The following is a 12,829-nucleotide window of genomic DNA, read 5'->3' as shown; positions in this document are numbered from 1 at the left end:
AGAGACTCATTTTCGACCCAAAGACAGCCCCAGATTGAAAGTGAGGGGGTGGAAAACCATTTCCATGCTAATGGACACCAAAAGAAAGCTGGGGTGGCAATCCTTCTATCAGACAAATTAGATTTTAAACCAAAGACTGTAATAAGAGATAAGGAAGGACACTATATCATACTTAAAGGATCTATCCAACAAGAAGATCTAACAATTGTAAATATCTATGCCCCTAACATGGGAGCAGCCAATTATATAAGCCAATTAATAACAAAAGCAAAGAAACACATCGACAACAATACAATAATAGTGGGGGACTTTAACACTCCCCTCACTGAAATGGACAGATCGTCTAAGCAAAAGATCAACGAGGAAATAAAGACTTTAAATGACACACTGGACCAAATGGACTTTACAGACATATTCAGAACATTCCACCCCAAAGCAGCGGAATACACATTCTTCTCTAGTGCCCATGGAACATTCTCCAGAATCGATCACATCCTAGGTCATAAATCAGGTCTCAACCGGTACCAAAAGATTGGAATCATTCCCTGCCTATATTCAGACCACAATGCTTTGAAACTAGAGCTCAATCACAAGACAAAAGTCAGAAAGAACTCAAATACATGGAGGCTAAAGAGCATCCTACTGAAGAATGAATGGGTCAACCAGGAAATTAAAGAAGAATTAAAAAAATACATGGAAACCAATGAAAATGAAAACACAACTATTCAAAATCTTTGGGATGCAGCAAAGGCAGTCCTAAGAGGAAAGTATATAGCAATACAAGCCTTTCTCAAGAAGCAAGAAAGGTCTCAAGTACACAACCTAACCCTACACCTAAAGGAGCTGGAGAAAGAACAGCAAATAAAGCCTAAACCCAGCAGGAGAAGAGAAATAATAAAGATCAGAGCAGAAATCAATGAAATAGAAACTAAAAGAACAGTAGAACAGATCAACGAAACTAGGAGCTGGTTCTTTGAAAGAATTAACAAGATTGATAAACCCCTGGCCAGACTTATCAAAAAGAGAAGAGAAATGACCCAAATCAACAAAATCATGAATGAAAGAGGAGAGATCACAACCAACACCAAAGAAATACAAACAATTATAAGAACATATTATGAGCAACTCTATGCCAGCAAATTAAATAACCTGGAAGAAATGGATGCATTCCTAGAGATGTCTCAACTACCAAAACTGAACCAGGATGAAATAGAAAACCTGAACAGACCTATAACCACTAAGGAAATTGAAGCAGTCATCAAAAATCTCCCAAAAAACAAAAGCCCAGGGCCAGATGGCTTCCCAGGGGAATTCTACCAAACATTTCAAGAAGAATTAATACCTATTCTTCTGAAACTATTCCAAAAAATAGAAATGGAAGGAAAACTTCCAAACTCATTTTATGAGGCCAGCATTACCTTGATCCCCAAACCAGACAAAGACCCCATCAAAAAGGAGAATTACAGACCAATATCCCTGATGAACATGGATGCGCAAAAATTCTCACCAAAGTACTAGCCAATAGGATCCAACAGTACATTAAAAGGATTATTCACCATGACCAAGTGGGATTTATCCCTGGGCTGCAAGGTTGGTTCAACATCCACAAATCAATCAATGTGATACAATACATTAACAAAAGAAAGAACAAGAATCATATGATCCTCTCAATAGATGCAGAAAAAGCTTTCGACAAAGTACAGCATCCTTTCTTGATCAAAACTCTTCAGAGTATAGGGATAGAGGGTACATACCTCAATATCATAAAAACCATCTATGAAAAACCTACAGCGAATATCATTCTCAATGGGGAAAAACTGAGAGCTTTCCCCCTAAGGTCAGGAACGCGGCAGGGATGTCCACTATCACCACTGCTATTCAACATAGTATTGGAAGTCCTAGCCACAGCAATCAGACAACAAAAAGAAATCAAAGGCATCCAAATTGGCAAGGAAGAAGTCAAACTCTCACTCTTTGCAGATGATATGATACTTTATGTGGAAAACCCAAAAGACTCCACCCCAAAACTGCTAGAACTCATACAGGAATTCAGTCAAGTGGCAGGATATCAAATCAATGCACAGAAGTCAGTGGCATTCCTATACACCAACAACAAGACAGAAGAAAGAGAAATTAAGGAGTCGATCCCATTTACAATTGCACCCAAAACCATAAGATACCTAGGAATAAATCTAACCAAAGAGACAAAGGATCTGTACTCAGAAAACTATAAAATACTCATGAAAGAAATTGAGGAAGACACAAAGAAATGGAAAAACGTTCCATGCTCATGGATTGGAAGAACAAATATTGTGAAGATGTCAATGCTACCTAGAGCAATCTCCACATTCAATGCAATCCCCATCAAAATACCATCCACTTTTTTCAAAGAAATGGAACAAATCATCCTAAAATTTGTATGGAACCAGAAAAGACCCCGCATAGCCAGAGGAATGTTGAAAAAGAAAAGCAAAGCCGGCAGCATCACAATCCTGGACTTCCAGCTCTATTACAAAGCTGTCATCATCAAGACAGCATGGTACTGGCACAAAAACAGACACATAGATCAGTGGAAAAGAATAGAGAGCCCAGAAATGGACCCTCAACTCTATGGTCAACTCATCTTTGACAAAGCAGGAAAGAATGTCCAATGGAACAAAGACAGTCTCTTCAACAAATGGTGTTGGGAAAATTGGATAGCCACATGCAGAAGAATGAAACTGGACCATTGCCTTACACCCCACACAAAAATAGACTCCAAATGGTTGAAAGACCTCAATGTGAGACAGGAGTCCATCAAAATCCTAAAGGAGGACACAGGCAGCAACCTCTTTGACCTCAGCCGAAGCAACTTCTTCCTAGAAACATCGCCAAAGGCAAGGGAGGCAAGGGCAAAAATGAACTATTGGGACTTCATCAAGATAAAAAGCTTTTGCAAAGCAAAGGAAACAGTCAACAAAACCAAAAGACAACCGACAGAACGGGAGAAGATATTTGCAAATGACATATCAGATAAAGGGCTAGTATCCAAAATCTATAAAGAACTCATCAAACTCAACACCCAAAGAACAAAGAATCCAATCAAGAAATGGGCAGAAGACATGAACAGACATTTTTCCAAAGAAGACATCCAAATGGCCAACAGACACATGAAAAAGTGCTCAATATCGCTCGGCATCAGGGAAATCCAAATCAAAACCTCAATGAGATACCACCTCACACCAGTCAGAATGGCTAAAATTAACAAGTCAGGAAATGACAGATGTTGGCGGGGATGCGGAGAAAGGGGAACCCTCCTACACTGTTGGTGGGAATGCAAGCTGGTGCAGCCACTCTGGAAAACTGTATGGAGGTTCCTCAAAAAGTTGAAAATAGAGCTACCATATGATCCAGCAATTGCACTACTGGGTATTTACCCCAAAGATACAAAAGTAGGGATCCGAAGGGGTACGTGCACCCCGATGTTTATAGCAGCAATGTCCACAATAGCCAAACTGTGGAAAGAGCCAAGATGTCCATCAACAGATGAATGGATAAAGAAGAGGTGGTATATATATACAATGGAATATTATGCAGCCATCAAAAGGAATGAGATCTTGCCATTTGCAACGACGTGGATGGAACTGGAGGGTATTATGTTGAGTGAAATAAGTCAAACAGAGAAAGACATGTATCATATGATCTCACTGATATGAGGAATTCTTAATCTCAGGAAACAAACTGAGGGTTGCTGGAGTGGGGGGTGGGGTGGGAAGGATGGGGTGACTGGGTGATAGACACTGGGGAGGGTATGTGCTCTGGTAAGCGCTGTGAATTGTGCAAGACTGTTGAATCTCAGATCTGTACCTCTGAAACAAATAATGCAATATATGTTAAGAAAAAAAAAAAGAAGAAGAAGAAGAAGGTAGCGGGAGGGGAAGAATGAAGCAGGGGAAATCGGAGGGGTAGACGCACCATGAGAGACGATGGACTCTGAAAAACAAACAGGGTTCTAGAGGGGAGGGGGGTGGGAGGATGGGTTAGCCTGGTGGTGGGTATTGAGGAGGGCACATTCTGCATGGAGCACTGGGTGTTATGCACAAACAATGAATCATGGAACACTTCATCTAAAACTAATGATGTAATGTATGGGGATTAACATAAGAATAAAAAAAAAAGACATTTACCAAAAAAAATTTTTTAATAAAAATATTTAACAGGAAAAAAAAAATCAAGTAAAATTTAAAGATCGAACTGGCTTTAAGAAATGACTCATGAATCAAACAGCATCCCATCTAGTAAACGGGGAGGTGGGGGGGCTTTGAGGAGTTGTATAAAATGGAAGGTTTTTATAGGAAAGAGGGTGGGCCAAGAAAGTAATTAGGAAAATAAAAGGAAGGATTGTTTCACGCAAGATCACCTTCTCTTACAAGGAAGTTCAAGGGATCTTATTTTGCATACCATTTCATCTTCCTTTGGGGATGAAGACAGCCCATGTGGCAAGTCATCTCATTGATGCTGACCAGAAAATTCCAGTTTATTGACTGGGGGCTTTAACCTAAGTCATCACATTTTGGGCCTGTGATTTTCTTTTTAAGAGCTCTAATAGTTTTTTTTTTTTTTTTTTTGGTAGAGTCTTGAGGGTTTTCTATTTATAGTATATCATCTGGAAATAGTTTTACTTCTTCCTTACCAATTTGATGCCTTTTATTTATTTTTCTTGTCTGATTGCTGTGGCTAGAACTTCCAGTACTATGTTGAATAAAAGTGGAGAGAGTGGACATCCTTTCCTTGTTGCTCATCTTAGAGTAAAACCTTTTAGCTTTTCACCATTGAGTATGATGTAAGCTATGGGTTTGTTATAATGGCCTTTATTATGTTTCTTCTATTCCTACTTTGTTGAGAGTTTCTATCATGAATGGATGTTCAATTTTGTCAAATGCTTTTTCTGCATCTATTGAGATGATCATATGATTTTTATCCTTCATTTTCTTAACGTGGTTTATCTTGTTGATTGATTTGCAAATACTAAATCATTGGAATAAATTTCATTTGGTTGTGGTGAATGATCCTCTTAATGTGTTTTTGAATTTGGTTTGCTAATATTTTGTTGAGGACTTTTGCATCTATGTTCATCAGAGGTATTTGTCTGTAATTTTCTTTTTTGTAATATCTTTGTCTGGTTTTGGTATCAGGGTAATGCTGGCTTCATAGACTGATTAGAAGCATTTCTTCCTCTTGTATTTATTTGGAATAGTTTGAGAAGTATAGGTTACTTACTTGTCTGTAACTGTTTGGTAGAATTCACCACTGAAGTCATCTGGTCCTGTACTTTTGTTTGTGGGGAGATTTTTTTTTTTTCTTAACTGATTCAACTTGGTTACTAGTAATCAGTCTGTTTAGATTTTCTATTTCTTCCTGATTTAGTCTTAGAAGTTTACATATTTGTACATTTTAGGAATTTTTCCACATCTCCTAGGTTGTCCAGTTTGTTGGAAAGTAAAATTGTTAATAATAGTCTCTCATAATCTTTTGTATTTCTTTGGTGGCAGTTGTAACTTTTCTTTCACTGATCATTCTTTCTTGAATTTCTCTCTTTATCTTGAATATTCTGACTAAAGGTTTGTCACTATTTTTTAAAATCTTTTCCAAGAGTCTGCTCTTAGTTTCATTGATCTTTTCTATTATTTTTTTTAGTTCTTTATTTCTGCTCTGATCTTTATTATTTTCTTCCTCCTACTAACGTAGGGCTGTTTTCTTTAGACATAGGCCTATATTGCTATACACTTCCCTCTTAGAGCTGCTTTTGCTGCAGCCCAAACATTTTGAACTCTAGTGTTTACATTTTAATCTCTCCAGATATTTTTTGATACCCTCTTTGATTTCTTGATTGACCTGTTGGATGTTTAGTAGCATATTGTTTAGCCTCCATTTGTTTGTATTTCTTCCAGTTCTTGAAATTGATTTCTAGTTTCATACCATTATATATCTGTGAATGTTAAACTACTGATTTTATCTTAAACGAACTTAATACTTCTGCAGTACTCACTAGTTATGTATTACATATAAGCACATTGTACACACACACATACAAATTTATTGATGGGTTTCATATTGTATAGGATTTTTGTTTTCATGACCATTGGAAATATTTGGTTTTTAATCTTTCTTATAAAGTCTTTGTCAGATTCTGTTCTCCTCTCAGCACCATTTTGGCTTCATAAAATAAATACTCTTTTGTCTATTTCCTGGGGGTACTGTACTGGTTTACAATTTGTATTATCTTTTCCTCAGTGTTTGGAAGCATTTGCTAGTGAAACCCTCTAGGCCAAGAGTTTTCTTTGAGGGAAGGCTTTAAAGTATTGATTAAACTTCTTTAATGGATGTAAGATTTTCTTCTTGTGTCAGTTCTGTTTTATTTCTTATATAATTAGTCCATTCATCTAAAATTTTAAATTTATTGGCATAATAAATAATATATCCTCCTAAGTACTTTTAATACCTAGAGAATTTCTAGTGTGTTATTTTATTCTTAATTTTTTTCACTATTTTTAGATTTTACTTACATTGAAGTTACTTAACATATAGTGTATTATTAGTTTTAGAGGTAGAATTTAGTGACTCATCAGTGGCATATAACACCCAGTGCTCATTACATTAAGTGCCCTCCATTTAATGCCCATCACCCAATTACCTCATGCCCCCAGCCACCTCCCCTCCAGCAACCCTGTTTGTTTCCTATAGTTAAGAGTCTCTTACGGTTTGCCCCCCACTCTATTTTTATCTTTTTTTTCCATCCCTTCATCAGTTTTGTTTCTTAAATTCCACATATGAGTGAAATCGTATGGTATTTGTCTTTCCCTGACTTATTTGGCTTAGCATAATACACTTTAATTCCACCTGTCATTGCCAATGGCAAGATTTCATTCTTGATGGATGAGTAATATGCCACTGTGTGTGTGTGTGTGTGTGTGTATACACATAGGATCCATATTCAGCAAATGTTAACTTCTGGATTTGTTTTTTCCCTATTATGTATCTGCTTATTTCATTTTCCTTTTTTATTCTCACAGTTCAATGTTTTTTTAGCCTGTTCAGAATTATGCAACCATCACCACGATCTAGTCTAGAACATTTTTATCACCCCAAAAACAAACTCCATACACATTAGCAGTTATTCTCCAATTATGTTCTCTACTCCATTTATCCTCAACCCCTGGTGACTGCTAATCCCATTGCTGTTTCTATGGCTTGCCCATTCTGGACATTTCACAAAAATAGAATCATATAATATATGATCTTTTTGTGATAGGCTTCTTGAACTTAACTGTAATGTTTTCAAGGTTCATCTATGTTGTAGCATGTGTACATCTTTTTTTTTTTTTTTTTGGTCAAATATTCAGTTGTATGTATATATTTTCCCATCCATCATTTGATGGACATTTAGGTTGTTGCCATTTTTGGTGAGTATGAATAACATTACTATGAACGCCCACATAAAAGATTTTGTGTAAACGTTTTGTGCAAATATATGTAGCTAGTATTGAATGGCTGGATCATATGCTAACTCTGTATTTAACTCTTTGAGAAACCATACAACTATTTTCCTAAAGTGACTTTACCATTTCGGATCCCCACCAACACGAGGGTCCCAATTTCTCTAATCTTTGCTAAAGACTTGTCTTTTTGATTTTTAGATATTCTAGTGGGTGTGAAATGGTTATTTTGTGGTTTTGATTTGATTTTGCTTAATAACTATGTTGAGCATCTTTTCACATGTTTACTAGCTGGACATTTGTGTATCATCTTTGGAGATACAGCTCTTCAAATCATTTGTCCATTGAAAAATACTTGTGTTTTATTTAAATTATGAATTCTTTATATCCTCTAGATACAAATTCCCTATGATACATGATTTCTCCCCATTCTATGGGGAGAAAATATTTCTTCATGAGGTCCTTTGACACACAAAGGTTTTAGTTTTGGTTAAGTCCAGACAATCTTTTTGTATTTGGTATTTTGAGAAACTGTTGCTATGGGTTCAAGGTCATGAAGACTTACTCTTTATAGTTTTAGCTCTTACAATTAGACCTCTGATCATTTTAAGTTATTTTTTGCATATGGTGTGAGGTAGGAGTACAAATGTTCTTTTGTATGTGAATACCTCTTTTTATCTTGTTTACTTTCTTTGGTTTATTTTGAGACGAAAGCTTAGCTTTCCAATTTCCAAACCTTTAATTTAAAGCTGTTCATTTCCCTCTAAGTATTGCTTTAGTCACATCCATAATTTTTGCTTTTATTTTTATTATCATTCAGTAAAACATGTTCTAACTTCCGATTTCTCTTTGACCCTTGCGTTATTTGTAAGTGTGCTACTTAATTTCCCAACTTTTGGGATTTCTCTAGACTGCTTTATGGCCCAGCATACAGTCGATCTTGGTAAGCATCTCACATGCATGTGTAAAGAAAATGTATCCACAGCCTTAAGTGTAGTGTTCTATATCTGTCTCTTAGGTCGAGCTAAGGTCCAGTCATGTGAGTAAAGACCCCTCCAGTCTCCCAGCTGAGCCTCTAGATTGAGAAGCAGACAAGCCCTCCCCACTGTGCTCTGTTTAAAGTCTACAGCCACAGAATTTGTAAAATGATTGTTTTATGCCACGAAGCTTTTGGGATGGTTTGTTATATAACAATCATAAAAGTAAACACTATTTTGTAGGCTCAACGTTTACGGGAAAATCTATGCTTTTTCATAATCCTATGGAATTTGGGACCAGAGTTAGCACAATGTGTTTTATATACATTTGGAAGAAGCCAAGAGTAACAACAAAAAAAGACATTGCACAGCTGTAATTCTAGTAGCTAGTATCACACTCCTGAACATAATGTCACCAAAATTCTTTTCTTATGCTAAAACCTACTTATATTAGAATTGTTAACATTTATAAAAATAAAATTTAAATAAAACCCCAAATTCACAGAGCAAATACATATTCAGCTAAACAATGAAGGTAAAATTTAGTTTTTTTTTTTTTTTTTTAAAGATTTTATTTATTTATTTTTTTTTTAAAGATTTTATTTATTTATTTAAGAGTGGGAGTGAGGGAGAGGGAGCAGGCCCCAACGAGCAGAGAGCCCAACATGGGGCTTGATTCCAGGACTCTGGGATCATGACCTGAGTTGAAGGCAGACACTTAACTGACTGAGTCCCCACAGGTGCCCATAAAATTCAGTTCTTAAATTCCTAAGAGGATACTTGACAAATGCTTCTCAAGTGAAGGAAGGAATGTATTTCTGGCTATTCACATTTCCAATTGCTGGGCAACAAACCTATTGAAATAAAGTAAAATCTCTCTTTAAAATAAACAGGATGGGGCTTCTGTAACTTTGTCTACTCAGGTTCTAGTACTCCTGGCTGTCCAAGTAAGTTACAGAACTCTGAGGTCAGCATACGGTTTGGTCTCCTTTTCAAGGTGGTGTGGAAGTTCATTAGGCATTTGTTCTATGATGTGCTCTCAGGATGCTGGGCAGACACACCGTTGAGTATTAGTTTCTTTTGAGTCACTAATAGAAAAAATGCCAAGTTACAGTTAAAGAAAAAAAAAATGTTTATTTAGACCATCCACCAGGATCATAATAAATAATGCAATATACTAATGTAATAACAGATGTTCTCATGCATTTATCACATAAATATACAAGAAAGCTGGCTTACAGGGCTGCTGGGACAAATTTGGAAAAGTTATTTGGCAATACAGTAAGTTAACAGTGTTAAGACTATCAAACAGATTCTCTTACCTATCATTTTTTTGAAATACATCCTCTAAATATCAGTGAATAAATGGTAGTTTCTACTTTTTATAAACATGCCAGAGCTAAGCCAATTGGCAAAGAATCCAGGTTGATAATTTATCAGTATTCCTAATGGAAACCAGATTGTAGAGAAGAAACAACAAAGATTTAACTCTTGTGCATTTCAATGTGGAGGCTGATAGACTGCAAGCCAGAATCATTGAAACCATAAAATGTCTGAATGAAATAAAAACCTAAAGTAGTTTATAAATAGTAGCTTTGATACTCAATATACAAATGCTGTATATAGTATTAGGATGTTTACACTTCAATAAATGATCAATTATCTGACTGTAAAAGTGATGAACTCTGATTAAAGCTAGTAAATTTGCTAGTAAATTTCACATAAAGAGTTAAAATAGGATAACCTTTAACATAAAGCTTTAAAACAAATAATTTAAACATATCTTAAACACCGAAAATGTGTTTTTAATTGTTATTTACAGTTAATCAGTGATACCAGTGTATAGCTTAATGTAGTCGACTGCCAGTCTTGCATCCCTTTCACCATCTGCTATTACAATATTCCTTATAAATAGGCAAATTAGTTTAGTGAAGGAGAGCGATCTGTGGTCCACAGTAATTCAATGTATGGCCATTTGGTTTGGAGACAGCGTTTAATAGGAGTGTCATCTGTTTGTAGCATGGGATCTTCAAAACCCATAACAACTGCGGTCCCTTCAACATACATTACCTGTTGAACAAAGCAAGCCACAAAGGTCAACCAATATTCTTAGCCAATTCTTATGAAGGATATAAAACTTTGCATAGGCTAGCAAACAAGGCGTTGCATATTGTTTCATATGGAACTGTATATTTAATTTTATTTTGATAGATATGAGCAAGAATATTTGCTTACTAGTTAATGTGAAAATATATTTGGAAACAAGATGATGATACACATTTTAACTGATAGCTTGGCAGTTGATTTTTAGCTTAAGATCATGATTTAAAAAATGTGAATTCCGGGCGCCTGGGTGGCTCAGATGGTTAAGCGACTGCCTTCGGCTCAGGTCATGATCCCAGGGTCCTGGGATCGAGTCCCACATCAGGCTCCCTGCTCTGCGGGGAGCCTGCTTCTCCCTCTCCCACTCCCCCTGCTTGTGTTCCCTCTCTCGCTGTGTCTCTCTCTGTCAAATAAATAAATAAATAAAATCTTAAAAAAAAAAAAAGTGAATCCTAAAATACATGCAGGTTTTTTTGATAAAGGAAAAAATCATCCTTTAATTAACATATACCACTTGGAAGAAATGTTTATTTATATAACATATACTTCTTCCTGCTTTAATATGGAGGCAATGGAATGGAAATGCTGTCTCATGAGATGAGAAAGTGTAATAGAAATAGAGCTATATATTCAGAGGAGGACTTCACTTTCTTTCAATTTAAAAGTGTTAAATTTCCAGAGCTGGAGGCAAATTTGCTATTGTAATTATGAAATGCTATTCATGAGTGTACTCCGTACTGCATGAAAAATCACGGAGAAAAAATTAAGAAGGGTGTTGGGACAGAAACAAAAAAAATTGGCAGATAAAACTAGCCAGGTAGCTTATATACAGTGGCGATGATCATATAAAATATACATGGGCAGGTGGATATTGGAAACAAGTTTTATTCTGATTTAATTGCAATAAACTTTCAGACCTATGAAATAATATACTAATACCCCACCCCGTTATAAGGGCTCACTGTGTACATTAAACGAGTCAGTCATTAATCTCTTTTTGTAGGAAGAGAAATTCCAAATGTAAAATTTAAAAGGAACAGATACAGACTGCCTTCTTCCAAAGTACATGTATGTTTATATATTCAGTGTTTGGTACACATGATTGTAATTATGTTCTTCCAATATAAAAGCTATAAGCTTTCTTAGTTTTAACTGGGAGTTTCCATAAAAACACATTTGCATCTTTATTTGCATTAATATATTACTTTCTAGTTGTGATGAAATAAATTTAATACAATGAGACTACAACTCACATTTTTAACTCCCCACAGTACAACTTCCATTTCTGAAAAATTGTCCACAAAGAATTTAACTCAAGTTATTACAATTATCAGATAAAACAGGACCTATTTCATGGGCAAAACTTGATTTAGTAATATCTATACAGCCAAGAGTAACAAAATGTAGTTATTTTGTCACAGTGAAACTATTGTTCCAGAACTCCAGTGAAGATCTCAATGACTAACATATACTGATCAGATCAAAATATAACCAGTTCTAAAATACACTGTAATAGTAAAGAGAGTAGAGACTCTTAGAAAGTTTTATGGGAATCAAACCTTGTGATATACTTGAGGTGAAGACAAATTACTCTGAATGACCATACCTTCTCATTATAATTTGACTGCTTCAATCCATTGTAGTGATAGACAGTAAAAGACTCTGGACCACTGGAGCCCTATTATAAATAAAATACTATTAAAACTTTATACTTTTATATTAGGCAATTTCTAATTAGCAGTTGAAAGGAAAATTTTGGTTGGAAAACCATTTAACTTAAGACTTTATCTACTAGAAAACATAACTGAAATAGTTGCTTCTGGGGAAGACGCAGGAAAGTGGGGAAGTATTGATTTTTATCATAAGCTCTTCTGTACTGGTTTATTTTTTTTAAAGGACAGGGTTCTAAAACACAAAAATATTTCCTAAAATCTTACCTCTCTTTTACTGGTTGTAAATAATTTGTTCCTCTCAATAAATACATAAGAGCAGTAATGTCACTTTTCGTTAGCCTGCAAACATCTCTGTACCAATATTTTCCATTCGGCTTACCATACTGAATTAGGGGTTTCCACCCACCCTCCCCCATCTAAATATTGTCAACTTTGAAATAGTGAGAAGAGCCTTGTGGGAAATGAAAATGCAAATTATAGTGCTGAGAGCCTTTAATAATATCCAATAAAGAAGTGAAATCCTATAAATTCCTATTTTACTAAACTTGCAGGAAATCTGATCATGTTATCCCTACTGCATTAACCTTCTGGTCTCAGCTAA

General features: G+C 35.6%; 1 protein-coding gene across 2 annotated transcripts in view; it reads right to left on the bottom strand.

Moving 5' to 3' along the window:
- Positions 1 to 9,566: 9,566 nt before the first annotated feature.
- Positions 9,567 to 12,829, bottom strand: part of MINDY3 (MINDY lysine 48 deubiquitinase 3) — a 93,714-nt gene continuing 90,451 nt past the window's right edge. For both annotated transcript variants that reach the window (XM_021696667.2, XM_021696668.2), the window contains 2 exons: positions 12,162 to 12,233; positions 9,567 to 10,522 (listed from right to left, as the gene is read on the bottom strand). In XM_021696667.2, the coding sequence (XP_021552342.1) occupies positions 10,373 to 10,522; positions 12,162 to 12,233 (222 nt within the window). In that variant the 3' untranslated portion in view covers positions 9,567 to 10,372. The remainder of the gene's footprint in view (positions 10,523 to 12,161; positions 12,234 to 12,829) is intronic.

The sequence above is a fragment of the Neomonachus schauinslandi genome, chromosome 5 (genome assembly GCF_002201575.2).
Source record: "Neomonachus schauinslandi chromosome 5, ASM220157v2, whole genome shotgun sequence".
In the NCBI taxonomy this organism is placed as follows: domain Eukaryota; kingdom Metazoa; phylum Chordata; class Mammalia; order Carnivora; family Phocidae; genus Neomonachus; species Neomonachus schauinslandi.
The sequence above is the reverse complement of the archived record's forward strand: the minus strand, read 5'-3'. Positions and strand labels throughout refer to the sequence as shown.